The sequence below is a fragment of the Buteo buteo genome, chromosome 7 (genome assembly GCF_964188355.1).
Source record: "Buteo buteo chromosome 7, bButBut1.hap1.1, whole genome shotgun sequence".
NCBI lineage: Eukaryota > Metazoa > Chordata > Aves > Accipitriformes > Accipitridae > Buteo > Buteo buteo.
In genome coordinates this window covers 33,164,462-33,187,046 of record NC_134177.1, presented here as the reverse complement: position 1 = coordinate 33,187,046, position 22,585 = coordinate 33,164,462, and the positions used below count along the sequence as shown (strand labels likewise).

Here is a 22,585-nt window from a genome sequence, read left to right as displayed (position 1 = left end):
AAAGTAGTTGGTCAAGGAGGAGGAACGAGGATTGGTGTATTCTGATATATGGAATTTATTGCTGCCCCTCAGCGGAGCCCTGCACCTGGAGCCCAAGCAGCCACCAAGGCTGGTGCCTGGGTGGGGTGGTGGTCCAGAGCACCCACGAGTGCAGTGGGGCCAAGGAGTGTGCCAACATGGGAGAGCTCGGGCACCTTGGAGCCTCACCGCCTCACTCCCGGGCCGGTTTACTTTCTTCACTGTCCAAATCCTCCTCCGCATACAGTGCATCCCTGTCCTCCTCGTCCCCGTCGTCCTCGTCCTCCTCCTCTTCTTCCTCCTCCTCTTCTTCCTCCTCCTCTTCTTCCTCCTCCTCCTCCTGAGCCAGCAGCTTCTTGAAGACCTCGTACTCCTCCGGGGTGGAGTGGGCCAGGCTGGCCAGGAAGTCCTTCTCCGGGAGCTGGAGGATGTCCTTCAGTTTGGGGTTACTGGTTTGGGTCTGTCCCTTGTATGGGGTCTGGTAGAGCCCCCGGCGCTCCAGGAAGACGTGCCGGTTCCTGAGCTCGGCAAAGGGCATTCGGAAAAGACGGGCCTTCACCATCTCCTTCTGCCGGACCCCCATCCTGAAGTACACGTACTGCGGGTGCGAGAGGGTCTTTCAGGCACGGCGCCGGGGCGGGTGCCCGCCAGGCCGCAGGCGCTGCCCGCGGCCGGCCCGCCCGGGCCCCTCACCTGGAAGTGGTGGTGGAGGCGGCGCGGCTCCTCCAGCAGCACGGCGGGGCACGTCGCCAGCACCTCCCGCAGCTGCTCCGCCGTGAAGAGGCACCGCTCCCGCAGCAGCCGCACCGCCGCCGCCATCCTCTTCCGGGGCACGGTGAAGAGCTGGGGGCAGCGCCTCACCGCCCTCTGCAGCCGACCTGCGGGCACCGGGGTGAGCGGGACGGGGGGCGCCGGCGGCCTGACCCGGCCCGGCCCGGCGCCCTCCCCGCGCCGCCGCCCTACCTCCGTCGAGCCCCAGGCGCCGCAGCTCCCCGGCGCGCCCCTGCAGCCGCTCCGCCGGCAGCTCCAGCAGCGCCGGGCTGCGCTCCAGCAGGCCGAGGGCGGCCTCGGCGCTCAGCCCCAGCAGCAGGAGCTGCGCCGCCGCCGCCTCCCGGCGCCGCGGGCCCAGCCGGGGCCGCAGCCCCAGGAGCCGCCGGGCTTGCTCCTCGCTGAAGCCCATGGCCCGCAGCCCCGCCGCCTCCCCGCAGCCGCGGCGGGGGCACGGCCCGGGCGCGGCGGGAGGGCCGCGGGGCACCGGGGCCCAGCCCGCCGCCGCCGCCGCCCGCCCGCAGCCGCGCAGCAGCCGCCCCGCCATGGCCCGGCGCGGGGAGGAGCCGCAGGGACCCCGCCAGCGCCCCGCTCCCCCTGCGGGCGGCGTTTGAGAGCAGGCCGAGGAGCCTGAGAGCGGCCGGGCTGGGCCCTGAAATGGCCTTACGTTAACCCGCGTCTCAGTAGTGTGAGTTGGTTAAAATTCTCTTTATGGAAGTCCGCTTTTCTTTCCAGTATTCTTTGACCCCCCCCAAAAAAAGGGGGGAGGGAGGGAAACCCTACATCATGCAGTTCTGTGTCTGCTTTTGAGGCATCGTTTGTGCGCACAAACTCCCATCAACATGCAGAGGGCAGTCGACGTTTATTCGTTCACTTTTCAGAAAGAGTGAAACTACATATAAAAAGTAAAAACAGGCAATAAAAATACATTCTAACTTATGACCAATTTAAAGAAGACATTGAAATCTTCGCCTCTCAGCTTTAAAACACATCCTGTATAAGAATAATTCTAAACAATTATTAGCGAGAAGCTTTTCTAGAAGAATCCTGCCCAGGCAGAGCAGCCCTGCCTACTGCTCAGTGCTGACCACCAGATCTTTCTACAAGAGAGAAGCAGCAGCAATCTTTCTGCAAGAGAGAAGCGCTTACAATTAATTCCTGTTGGTTCTTGAGCGTGTCCCCTGTAGTAAGGGAGTTACTGTTCCATGGGGCGCAGTGGAGAGGGATGGCCACAATGGCCCAGAGCTGAGCCCTGGCACTCCACAGCTGCTGCTGCTTCTTCCCAGCAAGGGTCTGCACGCTCACAGCTGGGACCATTCAAGCACGGCTCACTCTCCATGCGTGGAGCGGGGAGCCTGTCTCTGTGTGCATGCTCGCTGGAACTGTTTCGGAATCTGCTGCTTTCTAGGGAGAAAGACAAACAGCGAGGGGTGATCCATAGGTCCTGCTGGACAATGGGCACGCCTTCAAACTGAGCACATCTGGATATCAGCAGGTGACCTTCTGGTGAGAAGCATCTTGCTAACCATAGCTCAGTCTTCTCTTATAAGTCATTCCTGTGTGCCTGGCGGGCCGCGGGTGGAGGAGAAAGCCTTCAGAGCAATGTCTCACCTGTCTCAGCAGAGATGTACACCTCTTCCCAGCTATAAGCACCCAGGTTCACAGGCTGCTTCAGCCAACAATCCTCTGCTAACATGGCTAGAGTTGTGCGCTGCTCCGGAATAGGGTGCAAAAGCCCGGTGATGAGATCCATGAGACCTGGGGAGAGACAGCAGTAAGAGGAATGGCTCAAGCTGTGTTTTAGGCATGCTGGGAATGCAAGACATGGTCCGTATCCAAAGGATGCAGATTTTAATTACAAGTCCTCCTTGTTAATCCCTTGTGCAGTACTGTTCTCCCACAGCCTTTAGTCATGTGTGCTCAGCTCTGGGAATGACCTGAGATTTCCAGGTTGGGAAAAGAGAGGATCAAGAGCAGAGTTGACACCGACGAGGACAGAAATAGAAACAAATGCCACAGAGGCAACCCTGGCCCACCGCTTCCAAGCCCAGTCTTGTCCTGCAGTCATCCCCCATTTGATCTGTGATTAAAGGTGCACTCAGCGTTCAGGGAAAGCTTCCAGAATTTACCAGTCTATTGCGGCACCCTGAAGCTGTATAACCACAGTGCTCTCAAGGACCCCAGAGGACTTGCTGATGAAGATTGCTTTAGCCTGACATGCAATTAGTTTTCTATACCTCCAACAGAAAACAAGGCCAATGTATCTTTCCTGTGAGGTCAAGGCATAGAATTAATTTGGAAATGATAAATTAACACATTATCATCCATCCCAAAAGTGACATGGCATTGATTGGCAATAGTTCAAGTGAGGTAAAACTTGCATTAGTGTTACATGGGTGCTATTATTGATCTTAAAAGTTATCTACTAGAGCGAACCTTCCCATCAGGCATTATTTGTTCTGGTTTTCTCAGGTATAAACCTCACTGAAGCTTCACAAGCTGATAGGCTGGGTCATTGTAACAAATGAGAGGCCTGGAATTTGAAACTAATAACACATAGGGCAGATAGCTGTGTTCATTGCAGGCATGAAGAACTGCAGAACTTGCCCAAAAAGGATACCTCAGATAACTCTGCTTCAGTGAGCAGCTTTTAAAATTGCAGAGCACATTTGGAAGCACTTTTTAGTCTTCCCCTTTATTTCCGGGGAATAAATACCGCGCATACTTTCCCAAGAGATCTGCTCCTCTAGAAAAGCAAATAGGAAAAATTCACCTTTTGACACAGGCCGAGGAGGATTCAGGACAGCTGCCATAGCCTCCTCCAGCTCGCAGAAGGGATTCTCTCCCAGTACTAGGGTGTAAAGCGTGACACCAAGTGACCACATCTCCAGCTCAGGGCCATAGTACCTATGCAGACATAAACTTGCATAAACTCAGACTGCAAATACGTAATAGCGTGCTAAAGAAAGTAAAGAGAAAAAAAGGTGGCTGATAGCCCTTATTTCCAATTTTTAACATAAGAAGCTTGTGAGAATTCTAATAAGGTTCTCATGTGTTTTTGAGAAGTCTGTATTACACTTCTCCATGAAAGAAAAACAACCAAAGATCAGCTGACCAGTTTTGGTTGATGAGTATGTATAATATGCACCTAGACTTCCACACGCGTAAGCTGGTGACAAGAGAACTTAAGCCTCCTCCTTCTCCACCATAAGCCACAAATATAAAGTAAACATTTAACTGGAAGAGCAGACACTTCGGTGAAATCCCATTTGCCTCCTTCCATCCCTTTCAAAACAGAAGTTACTTGGAAATAAATATTAACTATCTAGACACCATCTGATAAAAAGGGTCAGTTTCTTCACACAGGAACAGGCTGAATTCCCAGGGCAGCACTGCTTCATCTTCCATCTCATGCCCAGCAGGGATTTCCTCTCCTCCTTGCATAGCATTTTCCCCCCGCCCCATTAAGAGGAGCTGCCTGAACGACCCATGAAAACAGCTGTGAAACGAGAGCAAGATAACATACTTGTACGTACAATTAATTTTTACACCCCTGTGATGGGAAGGCTTCCCTCCAGGAGTGTGTGTGAGACCACCAGCCGCCACGTAAAGAGCACTCGGAGAAGGAGAGAAAAGGGAAAAGACAGCTAAGATTTGGGCAGCACGTCCAAGATAGCAAGACAAGCTGCAAGGGAAGAACCCTTGAGTCCAGAGGAGCACAAAAATCAACGGGGAGATGAACAATGGTCAAACTGCAAAAATTCATACAGGGAAGCAAGTAGGATAGAAGGGAACAGACGAGATGAGAGTGGGAGAAGTATAAAACCCAGGCATGGGAAGGAGCAGATGTTACACAGCAATACTTGCTTATACCACCTCTCTAGAAGAGCAGTTTTTGGTAGAGACATGTCAGTGTGTTCATACGCAGGTATGAAGAGAAGGTTAGCAAGCTGATGTACATATTGTGAAAGATTAAGGAAATAGGACACATTCAAGTCACAACACAACTCATCCAGACTCTTCTACCAGGCTGGAAATTACAATCATAGGCTTGTTCTTGAACTCAGCTCTGCAGTAGGACAAACATTAGTACAAGGCTTTGCAAAACATCTGACCAGAATAAGAAAGCCTGTCGACAGACTTAGTCAGAAACAACTTTGTATGCATTCAAACCTTTACAAGTAATTTCTGTCACTGCAAGTGCCCTAAATCTCACTGCAGTTTTCCACAGTTAGATACTCTAGCAGAGCACCAATGGCAAAGCAGCTTGGCTTCTATATTCCAGCCCTGCACATGCATTTTTTTGGTGTGATGGACACAAAAATTACTTTTCAGAGGGTGACATACGGTTTGCCAGACAGCACTTCTGGTGAGCAGTATTCAATTGTCCCACAGAAGGTATAAAACAATTTGCCGGGTTCCAGGTAAGCAGCTGAACCAAAGTCCACTAATTTAATTGTGAAATCTTCAGCAATGACAATGTTTTCATCCTTGATATCTCTGTGAAGGATGTTTCTACAGTGGAGATACCCAACAGCTGATACAAGCTGAAAGAGGAGGAAAGAACTAGGTGTTACTACACAGAGGTGTCCTTCTGGACAATCTACATAGCATCACAGAGTTCCAATAGCCACGTTTTGGCACTGTATAAACAAGATACAGATCCTGATTTTGGTAGCTGGAAACGAACTTGGGCATGCCGGTCAGCATTGCTGCAGTGGGTGTTACAACGCTCTTGGGAGAGAGACTTAAAAAAGCCTTTGCTTTCCTCTCACAAATGTGCAGGAAGATGGCATGCTGTAGTCACGATGCACTTGTTTTTTTGGTTAGAAGCATCAGAGCTTACTGTTACAATCCTGCAGGTTACTCTATTTTTATCCCAGCTTCATTTGGAGGGTCCTTTGATTTCTCCAGAAGGATATTACTGTGTGCCTCCAATACTGCAGGATGACAAAGCATTTAAGAGTGATGTTTGGTATAAATAATATAGTCACTCCTAAATTCCATTCTTCTTGCTGCACGATTCATGCTATAGTGCCATAATTAAGAATAGCATCAGAATTATATCACCTTGGTGACAATCGTGATCCCTACCACAATACATTTAAGCAAGAAAAGCAGATGGCTGAGGGAGAAAAGTTTCTATTTATAACACAAAGCTCACTCTGCAGAGAAATACTGTACAGGTCTGAAGTAACAAAGCACCCCTACAAACTCCAGGTTGGTTTAGGAAAAGGGCTTATCCATCAGAAGTCTAAAGGGACTATGGACTGGAATTTGTGAACACACACTGCACAGCAGACACCGAGAAGGTGAATCACTTTGGCTACCACCTTCCATCAGTACCCCCAGCAAAGGGAGTGTGGACACAGCGGTGGATTACCATGTGCAAGGTAATTCTTGCATACCTTAGAGCAAGGAATTTACTCCAAAACACGTGAGGGGGAATTACTTGAGGACTGCTGTTGTGGTTGACTCAATGAACAAAGGACAATTCAGCTCTCAGGCGAGCTCCTGACTCACAGTAAACTACCTTGAGTTATTTTGCATTATGCCACGTTAAAATCCAAGATAATTTCTTGATTTTAAATTCCTTAAAAAGAGGAGAGCCCTTTAGCCCCATAACCAATCTAAATCAAGCATCTATCAAAGTAAAAGCATGGCTTTTAGTGAGGCTTGGGGCAACTTCTGTGCACTTTCCTCCTTCCACAGAGGAAATGTGACTGCTACAGGAATGGGCATCCAGGTGACAGGGGGTGTGTGCTGCTACCGTCACAGCCAAGAGGCAATGGCTCTACAGGAAACCCTCATATGAAGTAAGGTCCTGTAAAGGTTTCTTTGTTACAGGCTTCTAAGTAAACCTTGAAAAGGTTTCTGCAGGTAGCAGTTCAGTTAGCTAGAAATCAGCTCTACAGAATAATGAGGAAAAGTTCTGCAGGTATTGAGCATGACTGATTCAGCATGCCTGCTGATTAGCCAGTAATTCTTTTGAGTGAAATAGGGTCCTGGTTCTTATATTAACCAAATCTCACCTGCACATAGCAACTATACATTCCCAGCTCTCACCTGTCTGAATATATAGCTTGCTAATGGCTCATCCAAGTTAGGCTGATTATCAATGAATGTAAAGAGATCCAGACCAGATCCATGCTTCTCCATCACCAGCTGGAAGAAGTGCTCATTTTCAAATACATCCAGCACCTATAAATAACACTTTTTTTAAAAATGTGCTTCATCCTCAAACTGCCTTTTTTTTTTTTTAAACAAACACTGCTCTCCTCTTGGAGATTTAATCAACGTATATTACAGTCTTTGAAGTCTCATTTCACTGAGCACAAATGTTTCCTGAAAAGACAGCATAATTAAAACTGAGAGCAGAATTAATACCAAGAGGAATTCTCTTTCAGGGGGGAAAAAACCCAAAACAACAAAACCAACAACCCCAAAACAAAGAAGAGGAATCAAGATATGTATCCAGATTATTTACTGAACTAGTATACATTCAGATGTGACATCGCACTTCTAAGATATGAATTGTATCATCTTGAAATAACGTACAGGCTTTTTTTTCTGTTAAGAGTCACACCTTCAGATCTATGTTTACATCAAGTATTTGGGGTAAAAGTGTCAAAGCAAGCAAGTCTGCTGTAAAATACCCTCCAAAACACAGCAGGACAGGTGGGTTCCTTTCTTTCCTGCAAAGGTAGATTTAATACAGGACACTTCCTCACTCCTGAAGAGTAACACGAGACACCAAGTATTTAAAGTTCAAACTGCATTCACTCTGAGTTCACTGTACCTTAATGATACTGGGGTGCTGCAGCTTCAACAGGATTGCAATTTCTTGAGTAACTCTCCCCAGATCAGGATCATCTACCCAGCAGTCCTCAAGCACCCTCTCCTTCCAGATGAACTTTACAACAACCTAGACAGACAAGAGAATTCAGCATCACCTGCAAAAGTATGGCTTTAAGTGTTTGGTAAGTTAATTTCCAGGAAAAACATTAGTGACTCATATTACTAGAAGGACAGAAGTAACCTAATGTGCATTGCTTATAGTATCTTAGAAGCTAAATGATGCACAGAAATGGAATATATCTATTTTCTTTTTATTGATGCTCCGAATTGCAAAGGCTTTGACAGGCCAGTTCTCTTATCAACCCAGTTACAGCAGTGGTGACTTCTGGCATAGGGGTGCAGTGGAGGGAAATGAGCACTTGACATCCATGCAGAGAAACATGAGAGCTTGCCACTCAACACCCAAAATACTTCTGCTGATAAAGAGGAGGGTCCCATAACCTCAACATGTCTACTCCACATTCTTGAGTCGTGGCATGGTTGAAATTTGTCATTCTCTTTAGTAACGGAAGACTAAAACCTGTAATTCTGTTAAGCTTAATGTATACTTCTTTCAACTGGTTAAATTAGCTACATGGTCAGACTTATTCTGTGCCTGTTGTCTTAGGTAACATTCATATACTACACCAATGCAAACATTTTGCTGTCCTGTTTCCATGAGGTTAGTGATTTCAGATTTCTGTTTAAACAAAGGAAAACCCCAATCTACCAAATAGCAGCTTTTAATAGTGTAGTGTTGACAGAATACGAACACTCTAATCTTTCAGTTTATCCTAAATACTTATTGCAACGACATCTAAAAGAAATATTTAACCTCCTGGTGATCTTTCTTGCCCCTGGCAGTCCAGACAAAGCCAAAAGATCCTTTGCCAATAAGATGGAGAGTGTTGTAATTTTTTGCGTATTCTCCCTCACATGCCCTTAATCCTTCAAGCTCTTCAGCTCTTCGGGAATTCTCAAAAAGTGAGGTTGATCTGATGGACTAGGTACAGGTAAAAAAAACATAGCAAGAAAAAAAATGAGCAAGCCACAGAATCATGTTTATACACACCTGCAAGAATAGCTAAAAGGAGTAAGTGATCTTTGGTTTTGATAGCAAGAACTGTATGTTGATGTAACCACCATACAAGACAAGTCAACAGTCAGCTCTCAGCAGCTACAAATACTGCTTAATTCAGAGAAACGTAAAGAAAACAGAAACATATGCACCTTAAATGCTTACACAAAACTCTCTGTGCAAGTAGGAAAATGAATTAATTGTGGTCTATCACCAAATGATAACTTTATTTGATGAAGAAAAAGTAGGTTACTTCCAATGTTGTAATTTTTCCACGTAAGTGTATTCTAGATGGACAGAACTAAAAAGGTGCTGCTTTAAGCCCTGTCTATAAATTTGACACTTTCTATTTGCCTCAGTAACCTAACCTAAAAAGAGTTAGTATATTAAATTACCAGTGTTTACCAAACTTTCTGGCAATGCTGGCAAGCATTTCAGTTCTGTAGATTGGTCTCTCAGCAGACACAAAGAGCAAACAAGTTCAAGGCATACCCTCCTAAATTTTAACACCCCAGTAAAATCCCTAGTAAAGAAACGTCACATGCCTTCCTACCAAGGCCTGCAATGCTGCATGAGAAATTAAACACAACAGAAGTTTTCTTGCTCTGAGGATAGGACTTGGGGTTGTTTGTCTCAGCAATCATTACGTTTCTCCACCAAAGATGGTGTCCAAAATGCATGACAACATCTTCACGTTATACATAGCATCGAACAACTTTAGATGTTATATAACATCTTTATCACATACTGACAGGAAACACAACAAATCTCATGGGGGCGTTTGTTTGGAATAGTGAAATTTGGAGTTATACATGAAATGATCAGAACTGCTTGTGTTTCAACATACATGTGCATGTACATGGAAGATGATTTTCTAAAAGGTAAACAAGAGCCGCCTTATTACTCAGCTCTCAAAGGTCTCATAAAAAATATTCCAAATAGCAAGTTTTGCCAATAGCCAAGCTTTTTACTCAAATATCTACTTTATTTTCCAGCTCACTGATTAAAAGTGAGACAGGAAAGAAACTACATCTCTAATTTGCAGTACATTTCAATAAACAGCAGCTCCTTAGAATCTCCTGTAGTTTGAAACTGTCACCACTATATGTGTTACACAAGTGATACCTAAATATGTATGTACTTCTCTGTTAAGGTCATCACAAAATCCAGCTACGTAAAGATCTAGGGAATGCTTACATTTATTCAATGGATCTAGAAGATCACCATTAGCTATTTCAATTGATTAAAGATACCATTGTCCTCTACAGCCTTGGTCAAAGTACTGTCAGTTTTACACCCCACTACTAACTAAAAAGCAGGCCTGAGCAGTTCTGTGTTTGGATTTTATGGCATTGACATGTACCTACCATTAAGCTATGCGGTGTTAGCTTTCTGAACACTATCCCAAATGCAGCATCTCAGGAGGCAGCTAAAAACTGCAGTTTTCTTTTGTTGACACAAGTTAGTCAAGGGAAGTTTTCAGCCTAGTATTTCCTCTTTAAATAATGTTGTGTCATTGGTGCCAGTGTGATTGCATTCGTTTACAAATTAATCTCACCACATTGGTGCAGACTTCTATTGTAGATGTACTTAAACCAGACTAAGAACAAATTTTAAATGAAGTGCTTTCATTGTTCAGACTGGAAAGGTAACTACACTAAGCCAAACACACACTACTGGAAATGTTACAAAATAGCAATTTGAAACATTTCTTTTGACATAAAAATAGGGAAACAAAGAAACAGCAATATTCACCCACCACCTCATGACATTATTTTAATTGGAAAACTTTTTGACTTTAGCTTCAGCTTAACAGTCAAACAAGGAGAGAATTATACAATGGTAGGATTTCTTACTTCTCCAAGATTATTTGTGGAAAGATCAGCAATAGACTGGGCAGAGCTTGCTAGACTGGAGAGCAAAAGCTGTCTCTTTGCTACAGCTTCCTTCTGGCTCTGTAGAAGGTCTTTCACCACCCAGACACAGAAAAGTATGGCGCAGCCCTGCAGTTCTACACGTTTCACTTCAAAGAGTATACCTGTAGAAACAGGTGAGGAAGTTAAAATGGTAGAATGAAACTTTAGTGTTGAATGAGACAACAGACCTTTTAGGACAGAATTCTGAGCTCTTAACAAAATGAATTCCTCCATTATTCATTTGAGGAACACCTACTCAGTAAGGAATCATCAGAGGGGCCGACAAAAGCACAGCTATTCTAGAGATACTTGGCGGCTATCTCCATAGTTCCCACCCCCCAGCAGAAACTTTTGTCAGTGTCTGATTGTGATTATTAATTTCACATCGTTAGTCTAAATTACATAAAAATGAGGATTTTATACAACAAGCCACAGAATCCAGCTGAAGGAGTAAAGGAAACATTCCATTATACAATTTAAATACAAGTTTTACAATGGACTTTGTATTTTCTGTTCAGAAGAAGTTATCAGGTTCAAATCTTTTAATTGTGTTTTAAGAATATTTCTGACCATTCAGTCTGGATTAATTTCTTAGTAGCTTTGTATTTTATACGACCTGCTTTTCCAATACCCTCCGAGTAGACTTAAATACCATTTTTTCTTCCTGGATGCTACAGCTTCTTCCTTCCTCTCCACTGTGAGCTTCTAAACAGAACTGTCTGCCTTCTGCAAAAATGTGGGTGAAAAAGAGCACCCCAATAAAAGTTGTGGGAAGGGGAGAAATAGGTTTAACTTACTTAATTGTGAACCATCTCTGTGGCAGCAATTCCCAGTGTAGCTGCCTTCTAGAATCTCCAAGGTCAAAGGAGCTGCTGGATTCAGCCTTCCTTCTTGTTTCACTGGGGTCGATGTTACTTTTATCTCCATATTTTGCTGCCCATGCAACTGGCAGTCTTCTTCAGGACTACCTTTGCTTTTCAGTGGGTTTCTGTTGAAGTTGTCCCCCCCAGTCTCTGCAAGAGTTTCAGGCTTCTCAAGAAGTGCTTTGGAGGATTCCTCAGAGTCTTCTACATGCCTTCGGGAGGCCAGCCACCCAGAACCATCTTCTATGGCAACACCATTCAACAGCTGCCTTTCTTGCCCAGTTGAAAAGGCACTGTTTTTCTGAGTTAGCATATTGCCTACAGCCAAGTCTGCTGCATTAGTGGAGGATGCTCCTGCAAGAGCTGCAGTAATACCTAAACAATTGTCTGAGTTCTCCTTGACATCAATATTCAGACCCAGTACCTCAAGACCAGAGCAAACACAGTTCAGCTCAGTGTCTGATTCTTTAACATCTTCAGAGGATGTGGCAACTCCTGGTGCAGAAGCACTGCAACCCATTTTATTTCCCGAGCAAACATCATGGATAATATTTCTTCCATTTGCAAAGAAGGATGAAGCATCATTTAGCAGGCAGTTTTCAACAACAACATGCTCAAGGCTGGAATGTTTTGCATCACACATCAAGTTTGTTTTTGACAGCTGCTCTGTAACCATGTGGCTTTGAAAGCCTTGTTGGTAGTCCAGTGTTGCCCCAGACAATGGTTCATCTATTGTTGGTGTTCCAGGTGAGTTACAAGTAACATCAGAAGACAGCTTAATTGGGCCATAGGATGCAGTATCTAGATTGCCTTCTAGTCTAGAACAAACAGGCGACCAGGCAACATTTGCTGAAGAAGCCTGTTCCCAGGCATCAGTGGAATGCTGATGCTTCAGCATTTCATACGGTAATCTATAGACCTGCTGACAATTTACTTCCTTGAGGTCTTGATGACAAACTTGTAGTTGGTTAGGCAAGATACTAGTCTCACTGGCATTTTGAGTCTCAGATGCACCAGATACTGCACTGTCACTGCTTCTTACTGTAATCTTCATGTTCTGACCTAAATCCAACTGTTCTGAATCAGATGACATGGGAGAGAGCCTTGCAGAGAGCATCTTTTCAGAATTATTTGATCCTGCCATTTCCACTGTTCTACACTGTTCCACTGCTCTGATTCTGTCAAGCCAGGTTTCAGGGTAAGGCTCTCTATGGTGGGCTGACAGGTCATTGGTAGCAATGCTGTCTTTGCTGCAAGGATTCAAAGTTATTAGTGATATCATGATGACAAAAGAATGAGAAAACTGTCATACTGTATACAATCCACTCTTCCATTACCATGGTCACTGTTTAAAACCTGCACCAATTGTTTTAAGTTTAAAAGAAAAAGGCAGAAAGCTATTGGCACAGGCATCCAAAATCCTAACAAATTCCATCTTGGCCAAAGAAGAGCAGGTACACTCGAATGGCACTCTTTCCCTACGGATTATGTCCTTCTCTAGCTTAATTTCTAAATATATATCAAAGATCCTTCACCACAACAAAAAGCCAGTACACGTGGCAGGATACTTCTAGTCTTGAGAACAGAAGATCCCTTGTCTGTCCAACAGAAGATGGATGTCCCCATCCATCAATTTAACCATGGTTCACTGAAACCCATAGCACAAAGTATTTTACAAACATTTCTATTACTAAAAATGCAGAGTAGCAAAACAATCCATGCAGCAGAGCACTTACAATCCAATTATGACATGAGAGGCATAAACCCAAGAGAGCACAAGGAAACAATGAGACTGTCAGTGTCTTTAAAAAGCAGCAAGAACTGTGCTGTAATAGTCTATATATTAAAAAGGGCAGTAAATATTTTTTGAGGGTTAGAACTGTTAATGTGGAAGGCCTAATATTTAACTTAAGATAAACCATGTGCATCATATAGGTACTTGTGCAGAACTTCTAACCTCCTAACAGGAAAAAAACCTGAAAAGGTACAATAAAAATGGCTGGACTTAAGTAACACAGTACCCTGTTTTAATGGATGACCTGACAGTTACACTGAGTGCTGGAAGGAATAACATTTAGAATTCATTCCAGGTAAGCTGGCTTCAGTGCAACACCAGCTGGTGGTGGATACCATGGAAGGAGATAAACATCCACTGCTTCTGATCTAGCAAAGATAGAACCTAATTACCTTCCCTAGCTTGGGTGAAGCATTTGGTAGCCGTTAGAGATGAAACTCCTATAACTTTACAACTGTAGATTGTACAGATCTAAACAAAAATCTAAGGTAGGCAAAACTCAACCTGTCTTGCAAATAGTGCTCAGATTCTAAAGAGAGCAAAGTGTGGAAGGGTCTTATTACACCTTCCCACAGACAACATAGAGGTGAAAAAACAGTTTTTGCTGATGATTGCCACCATGGCTCTTAATTTTTTAAAGTGAATATGCAGTCCATGAAATGCCTACCTATTAGAGGGTGTGGATGCCACTGCAGGAGGTGAGAGAGTAGAAAATAAACCAGTCCCATTCTTTTGTTTAGTTTCATCATGTATTAATTTATCGTCTTCGTGTCTTTGTTGCAATTCCTGCTCTTCATCTCTTGACAGAAGGCTTGCTAAAGATGCAGCCAAGAAGCTGCTGTCTGTACCAAACAAGAAACAAAACCATACCAACTTAGCCTTTTTTGTTTAGGCTTCAGAGACTACAGCGATTAAAAACAATCTTGGAACTGCCTTGGTCTGTCTCGTCCCGAAGGAATTGAGTATAAAAGACTTGATTAAGGCAAAGTGGTGCAAATGTGAGCACTCCACTCTACTTCGGCCTGAGAAGTCATCACATGCAGGAATCTAAATGTTTCAGGGCTGCTAAAATTTGCCTTCCTATCAAAGCTCTTGGACAAGTATTAGCCTTCTGGGTTAGCTACTTGGATTGAAGTTCAGAGACCTAAAAAAAGGCCAATGACCATACAAAATCTGGAAATAAAATGATCATACAAATAGCAGCAGCAAAAAACCCCCAAACCAATGAAAACACACATACACTCTCCATTCCAAACACTTAAAATGAAAAGGTTTAGACTGCATTTATATAACTCACTGAAATTGCAAGACAAAAAGCATACAGTCTAAATATGTTTAAGAGAAAGACTAAGACAAGAACTTCCTTCCTTCCCCAGTGACAACAGATCAAAAGAGAAAAACATAAGTCTGTAAGATGAAGCAAACTAAGTATTGTTAATGAGTGAACAAATCTAGACTTGAATCTAGAAACATCCTTCCATTTAGTAAAGGCTGAATGCCAACAATGCTTCCTCACTGAAGAACTGAATTACTCCTAGATTAGAGGCATCACTTCATCAAAGAATTACCTAAGAAATTGCATACTGTCTACTAACTCTTCTTTGTTCCAGTAGTGTGCATTGGTTTCAATGCAGATTTGCATTTCTAAGCAAAGAAAAGAGAAAAAGAAAACAGGGGAAAAAAGAAATGAAAGAGGCAAAACCAGCATGAAAGATCTTTTGCAATACAGATGAAAGTATGCACTTCCTTGTGTTCTCTGTTTTGGGCAGAGTTAGCTGGAAAGACAGATTTGGAGACATGAGGCTTCCTTGCTTCTGTTTATTCCTGTTGTGTTCAGAGAAATACAATTTTGACAAATTCTTTGTAAATGCAGCGAAGTGCATCAGAGGAATATGCGATGACTCCTAACAGAAACACCACAGCAACGTAACATTGAATATTAGCCACCAACATGAACCAATTCAGAAGAATATTAGAATTCTTCCTTAAAATATTAGTCCTAAGTATCTACAGTTCCGCTGCAGTACTGTCACAAAAGCTATATTTTACACGTCTTAAAATACTCAGAGATAGCCTAACAGGGGAGGGAGAGAAAGGGAAGTGCTCGTTAAATACAAAGCATTCTCTATTAACAGTGTAATTTCCAACTTGGATATTCAGTTTCATCTTCTTAGCAACAAAGAGAGAAGCACAACCTTAGGTGAACAATTCTGTTTGCCTTAGGTTACAGTGGAAATCCAATTTAAAAACTGCACGGAGGTACGCTGCTTTTACAAATCATGTTCCCATGTTCATAGGCAAATCTCTCGTCTCTATTCATTTTACCTTTGTTCCAGCAGCCAGAGCCAGTTGTATGGCAGGCAGTAACATCTTCAAAGATGCACTCACCCTCTGTCCCCATGGAGTCGTCAAGAGGAGGTAATGGCAAAGAATAGTCACTGCTTCTCTCCATGTTGTTATAGAAACCAGGGATCAGGAATGTAATGTTCTAAAACACGGAATGAAACATTACAAAGCTAAGCTGACTCTCACAGGTTGGGGGCAAATGCTAACAATCCATGTTTGTGGACCTGATTCTGATGAATAGCCAGGCAAAAGTGATCCACCTGACTGATGGAGGACATGTACTTGAAATCCATACTAGCTCCTCAGCACTGCAAGACTTAGCAGTTACAGCAAGGGAATTTGCATATCATCCGACAACTCACTCGCCGACACATGAAACACAGAGGTTTTGTGACAGACAGAAACAAGTGTAAAAGACAACTTTACAATTCCAATGGATATGCTGCCATACGTAGCAGTCTTTTGGGAGGGATTAAAACTCCTACCTTACCTTTCCCAACAGTTCTTTCTTCTCATAGCCGAAGAGCATTAAAGCAAAACTATCCTTGATGCCACAGATGGTTCCATCTGACTCGACAGTAACAAGACCACTGATGGTGGAGAAAACCACGACTGCAGCAGAGTAATGATAGCCTGTGAAAGAGCCTTCTTTTTCTGTCTGCGGGACACCATCTTTCTGCACTGCTGCTTGGTCCTCCTCCAGAAGGCTTACTTGCAGCTTTAAACTGAGAGGAAATGCATTACCCTCTCTGGATCGGCCTACAGCTCGCTGGATCCTGAGGTTCTAAATTAAAGCAAAAAAAACCCAAACCCCAAACAAACAGAAAATCTCTAACTAACCAAATGTTTTGGTTTTATTCAGTACTGATATAAAATTACACAGCAACATTCTCAGGAAAAAGGAGCAGGAAAAGAAAAATGAACCAATCCTGTGAATATCAAAAAACCAAGTCTGGTTTTCTAAGTATTTAGAATCCAGTGTTGAACTCCTGTGTGAATATCCTGATGATTAAGACCAGGAAAGTCCATGCTGCAGCTTTTCAGCAAATGAGGCATTAATAAGGCCTCTTTCGACTATCTAGCTGCCTAGATAGTTGAATGCCATGCAAATGCCAACTATATTGGCATTTGCAAGATCTGGGTATTCTTTAGACTTTCACTCCTCAGAAAGACGTGACTGAAACGGGCTAAAGAATTCAAAGGAATTTTAGGGAGCTGAGAGAGAGAGCATGGTTTCTTATAAAACCAGGATTGGAGAAAAGTGTCTTTCACCAGGACAGATTCCACAGTGACAGGTCAGGGCTTGGTCTCATTCCTAGTTAGGAAATATTCAGACAGCAGCTCCATGAATAAACAGCATACCCTTTTTCAGGGGACTTACGCTTCTCTCTGAAAAGGCTTTCTTCTGTTACATAAGGAGGGAAAAGAGTGTGCCCCTATGTTCCAGATGGGAAGGGTATGGAAGAACATGGTTGGTGCTGATACTATACCTTTGGGATTTTTTTGTCTAGAGGAGGGATCTGCACAGAAGGAATCAGGTCCTTTATGTGGAGCCCAACTACTTCTTCCAATGTTGGGTAGCCATGGAGATGGGCAAAAAGGAGGTCACATGATGTAATCTCTCCCTTAGGAAGAAAATTTACGGGACTATTTTAATTTTAGCATTTTAGCCACAGTCCACTCAATCCTTTAACAACAGTTTCTGCAAATATCTAAGCAAACGGCAGGAAGTTTCATTCTGCAGTCTCCTCATGGATACAGCTACCTCAGTAAAAGCAGACATAGCATAATGCAACACTTCTCCGACATTATCGTGCAGAGACCCTGCCCTTTGCTGCAGGGGAGAAGCAGGGGAGTCCAATGCTCCTCAAAGAACTTTTCCTGAGCAAGCTGATCCCTTCACAAGGGCACCCCTGCCATGAATAAGCAACCCCCTGCCGAACTGTCACTGTTCAAGTCTAAGATGTCCATGGGCAACAGACAGTGAATTTTAATGTGACTTGTTGAATACGTCAAGACGAGATGCATGGGAGAAATATGCACAGGTCCTGCACATGCAATACCGGTTTCAGGCAGTGCTATGCACACACTTCGTGTTCACAAACAGTAATGTGCCTGCTAGCTTTTAGACATGTTTCATTCACAAATTAACTCTCACAAACCGCCATCTGATTTGATCATTAGGAAAACACTCACGTCAACCCTGAAGGAAACAGAAGCTGAAAGTCTTTCCACTGGTTCCAGCACAACCACACAACACTGGCTGTCCTTGCTTCTTATTCGCCTCAGCCAGACCGAGACAGGGATCTTCTCTTTGAGACGGCCTATAATATCCACCTTTCCATAGGATTCAGAGATGTAGTCAGAATTTACTAAGACTGTGGTTACTTAGCAAGAATTTCAAACAAGAATAAGATATTGAGCCAGGATATCTCCCCATCATTGGTAGAAAAACATTATTTCTTGACTACTTACTAGTTTTTTACTGGAAGAAACACAGTTTTTATATAGAGATGAAAAGGTTTGCAAATAATTCACTGATCATACACAAAATTTCATTGTTGCTTTTGTATCTTCTCTCCCTGCCTCAGGAAGACTAAAGGCATTTCCTTCAGCATAATAAATGTGCCAATCTAATACCTTGCATTCAGTGAGAAGTGCCTTTCAGAGGTGCCTTATTTAAGGGATGTCCCATGGCGTTAATGAATACTCCACATTAGTAACACAGTTCTTACTGTCAGCTGCAAAAATAGCAGTTTAATTGCTTACAGGAGAAGATTCTCCTCAAATCAGAAAATGTTTACTTATCTCATAACCTGCAGTGTTCATATCAAGCCTTTTATCATTTTTATGTGATCCTGACAGAATGGGTTTATGAATTACACAGTGACTCCTATAAAGTACTTGGAATGGCTATGGCTTAGAATTAGTGCCTTTATTAGACAATTCATTTTAATCCTGGATTTCACTGAATCACACTTAGATATTTCCCCACCCCCCCATATCCAATTGAGGAAGATCAAGCTCCGAGATGCTGACAATTTCAGTACAAAAATAACACACCAGGAAGAATATGAGGTCATTTTCCAAGTGACAGCTCACAAAAGCAGCAAAAGAAAATAATTTTGAGACATTTCTCATGCAGTTCTTTAATAAACAACCCCACTATAGGCAAAATATCAATTCCATTCTTTTGCACCAACTAGGTGTTTTGGCACAGACATTTCACGGTATTTGACCGACCTGCAACTTTATAATATGCACAATGCAATTTAAGATAATTTTTAAAATATTTTAAAAGACCAGACAATCTGGAACTTTTCCATAACAGGTTTTTCCATGTTAAGCAACTATATTGATTTTATTTTATTTTTTTTAAATCTAATGTCCTTTAAGTTTTGATTTGGTCAAGTCATCATGACTATACACATTAGCAGCTGCAAGGCTCTCACAGGTGCCTCCCAAAACATCTTTTGGCCTTTGAATTCCCACATCTGCAAACTTTTAAACCGAATGGTCCTACATATGACATAATTGCCAAATGCCCACAAAGTTAAATATATCAGGAAATTATATTGCAAATGTCAAAAACACCCCCAAAACCCCAAACGAAAGCCTACAAAACCACTGTATATGGTTAGGAATATTTCCTTGAACATGTCACGTACCACAGTTCCTGAAACCACCGATGAACATTCATCAGTTTCTATGTACTCCTCACCCACAGCTTCCCATACTTCTTGACTGGATTTGGATATCAAGCAGGACAGCTTTTGACCAATGACTTCCTGACTACTGCACCCAAGCAGCTTGCAGGCTTTGTCATTAGCCACTAGGATCTAGAAAAGCAGAAAAAACCACCAAAACAGAACAAAGAATAAAAGCAGTAAGTTTTGTTAATAGATAATCATCTCCTCATGTTGTTGCTTTAGTGTCTTATAATATCCCTTCTTCTTGGTGGAAATGGAGGGGTTCTTTAAAAATCTGAATTCTTCAAAAACAGTTCACTAAAGCTTCTTATTCTAGGACATCCCTTGCCCACACATTTTCTTGGTTAAGGAGGTTTGAGATATTGCTTTCTTTTAGGTTTCCTGCTTTCTTTTAACTGCCTACCAGCTCCAGCTTCTTGTGTCATTTAAATAATTACATCCATGGAGGCAAAACTGCAAAGTTGTATTTGCAAGCAGAGCCTAGGCAGACCACAAAATTTTATCCACACCTGAAGGCATGAGGTAATCACACCAGTCATTGACATACTTAAGCCTGTGACCAAGTCAGGATTAAATGCCTTTAAGATGGGTAAGCTCAAACTGTCAGGTCAAGCTAAAAATGGCACAGCTCTTTAAAGTTTTCAGTACTCAATTTTATATTAATGTTTACTCTCAGGACAGAAACAGAGAAATTCTCTTCCTCCCAATGCAAAAGGCATATTTACTGGGGCAGATAAAGAGGCCTTGTGCTACCACAAACCCATCCCAGGGTTGGCACTTAACAGACATAAGGCTTGAAGAACATTCTGCTTTCCTTTCTTCCCTCGTGCCACTTCACAGCTGAAAAAAGACTCAAGACATGCGTGCTTCTGATATGGTCTTGCATATTTTGCTAACTACAACCTGCAATGGAAATAAATGCATTGTCAGTCTTTAGAAGATTACTGAGCTTGAATAGACTATAAAATGCCTTCATGACTCTCTGATTGCTTGCAGATACACGTAACAACAACAGGCATTTTAGCCTGTCTGATGTCATACAACCTCTACCAGTTACAGCCTGCTTAGTTTTGCAGTTACTACTGCAAATACCTCTGTTGTGTTGACATCCACGGTGAAGATGGCTTTGTTTGGATTGCGTGCAGCAGTTGGGAGGTGCTGGCTGGATTCCTCCACGGCGAGGGTATGCAAGAAGGAGCAAGAAGCAGAACTTCCAATGGAAGTGGAGAGAGAGGCAGAAGCCCATTGAGCCCATGAGTTACCAGTTTTGCTAGTACAAATGTTACGAGCTGCCAGTGAAGACAAACAGTAAGAGCTCCATTTCTCCCCTGTGAGAAGATAAAGATCAGCTACTTAGCTATAACAGTCTACTACAGGAGTATTAGAAGAATGAATAAAAAAAATAGTTGTCAGCTGAAGCAACTGTCAAATAATCCCAAAATATATGCTTCTAGATTTTTAAAGAAATTACAATAAAATAAAATCAATGAAACTAAAGAAAACAGAAACAATTCTAACAAACATATCTTTTTGAATCACAGCCACTGGAACAATTAAACTCAGTCCGTAGGCTAGAAAAAAATTGCCAACATCCATAAGATTCAACCAGACTAGTTAACTTTTATTTTTCACTTAACATGAGTTTAAAAGGTTTTGAAATCCCTCAAGTTAAAATTTAAACTGTTATTAAATATAATTACAGTAAGTGTTCAAGCCCTTATTAAATACTGCATTAGTCAGAAACCAGTTAATTAACTCTTCACAAGACGTGACACTGAAATATCTGTGCCCACACCAATGTTTTATGTTACACAATGCCAAGTGATTGTACTAAAATTTTCAAAGGTTCTGCCTGTAAAAAACATTTCCCTGGGAAATGGCAATAGCAGAAAAAAGCCATCACTCTACTCCCAAAACAGTAAGCACCTTTGAAGCTTTAGGAGTACTGGAAGAAGCATTATGAACAACTCATCACAAGGACATCTCTGCATTTATGCACCGCATACAGTATGAATAGGCTCACCATGTTAAAAAAAAAGGAAGGCCTGGATCTAGACGCATTGTAAACTGCAAAGTTCTTCCCCTCCTAACAGAATCCAGCATAACAACATCTTTCTCCTCATTGGGAAATTTTTCGTGTTTTAGATACTAATACAAGATGGCAGGATGGTCCAATGGCAGCCAATAAAAGTTGCCCAGGAACAAGTGCAAGTGCAGAGCACCAATCCAGCAATGCATCCCCTGTAAATTCTCCCAGCCTGCAGTAATTTCTGTCTTAGATGCTTATTGAACAAGTGCTTTCTGGCAGCTACTTATTGCTATTCTCTCTAGGTTTGAGGGAGGGGAGGAGAAAGATCTGAAACTGTCTGAAACACATCACCTTCACTGCTGACACTCAATCTCAAAATACTGTGCTCACCAGAAAGAGATGCTCTAAGACGGCAGAGTTCAGAGAGCTGACTTTTCCTGCTTTTTCTGTCCCAGGGGTATGATCTACTTAGCTTATCAGAGTCATTCAAGAGAGCAAGGGCTAAGCCTATTGGTGAAGGCCGAAGGCCCCCTTCAGAGGAGCTATAAGCCTCGGCTGCCATGGTCACGCTCTGGTTGCCACACCACACCTAGGGAGCCACGATCTGTAACAGAAACATAAGAAATTCAGTCAGCCTTACAGTCAGGTACTGAGTCCCAGCTTGGGACACTGGCAGGTAACGATGCCTTCTAACCCAAAGCACAGCCCTGTTAAGTTACAGCAAGACCGCCGCTCGTTCTTGCATGTTCGATTAACTTTTGGTCTGTGTTGCTAGTGCAAAGGTGACTGTATTGACTATTATCCTGCCCTGGTGGTATAGAATACCTGTGATCAACAGGACATGTCCACCATATTTCTGTAAGAGCTACCAAGCACCCAGCGTGCACCCTCTCCCCATTCCTGCTCGTTTTAAAAGCAAAAGTTTTGGTAATTTGGGAAGTAATTCCCAGTTTTGAGTCAGCAAGTGTAGCACAGCCTCCTCCTCTCCCACCCAGGGTGCCGCCCGCACCGTCCACCCTCCCGGGGCTGTAGCCCTAGCTCACCGGCAGTGAAGGCCCGGTCCCGGTCCCGGCTCCGGTCCAGGTCCCAACCCCAGCCCCACCAGGACAGCCACCGCCACCGCCACGGCCACCACTCCTCAGGCCGGTCACCACACAGCCAGCGGGCGCGAGGAAGTAGGGGGCGGGACTAGGCAGCCGCATCGCCCAATAAGCGAAGGCAGTGG

The 22,585-nt window shown here is 43.3% G+C and overlaps 2 protein-coding genes across 5 annotated transcripts; both read right to left on the bottom strand.

Moving 5' to 3' along the window:
- Positions 1-35: 35 nt before the first annotated feature.
- On the bottom strand, positions 36-1,362 carry MTERF4 (mitochondrial transcription termination factor 4). Its single transcript, XM_075032340.1, has 3 exons — positions 982-1,362; positions 712-896; positions 36-616 (listed from the first exon to the last, which is right to left on the bottom strand). The coding sequence occupies exons 1-3, from the start codon at positions 1,331-1,333 to the stop codon at positions 212-214; spliced, it is 942 nt and encodes a 313-aa protein (XP_074888441.1). The 5' UTR covers positions 1,334-1,362; the 3' UTR covers positions 36-211.
- A 252-nt stretch (positions 1,363-1,614) lies between these two features.
- Positions 1,615-22,523, bottom strand: PASK (PAS domain containing serine/threonine kinase). 4 transcript variants are annotated; one of them, XM_075032336.1, is made up of 18 exons: positions 22,404-22,523; positions 21,751-21,964; positions 20,424-20,659; positions 19,290-19,460; positions 17,818-17,958; positions 17,112-17,246; positions 16,112-16,405; positions 15,601-15,763; positions 13,943-14,117; positions 11,415-12,730; positions 10,558-10,739; positions 8,459-8,626; positions 7,586-7,711; positions 6,853-6,987; positions 5,134-5,333; positions 3,560-3,693; positions 2,398-2,544; positions 1,615-2,190 (listed from the first exon to the last, which is right to left on the bottom strand). In XM_075032336.1, the coding sequence occupies exons 2-18, from the start codon at positions 21,920-21,922 to the stop codon at positions 1,982-1,984; spliced, it is 4,104 nt and encodes a 1,367-aa protein (XP_074888437.1). In that variant the 5' UTR covers positions 21,923-21,964; positions 22,404-22,523; the 3' UTR covers positions 1,615-1,981. The 4 variants fall into 4 exon arrangements, with proteins under 4 accessions (XP_074888437.1, XP_074888438.1, XP_074888439.1 ...); XM_075032337.1 differs by lacking the exon at positions 6,853-6,987; XM_075032338.1 differs by lacking the exon at positions 8,459-8,626.
- Between the last annotated feature and the right edge of the window lie 62 nt (positions 22,524-22,585).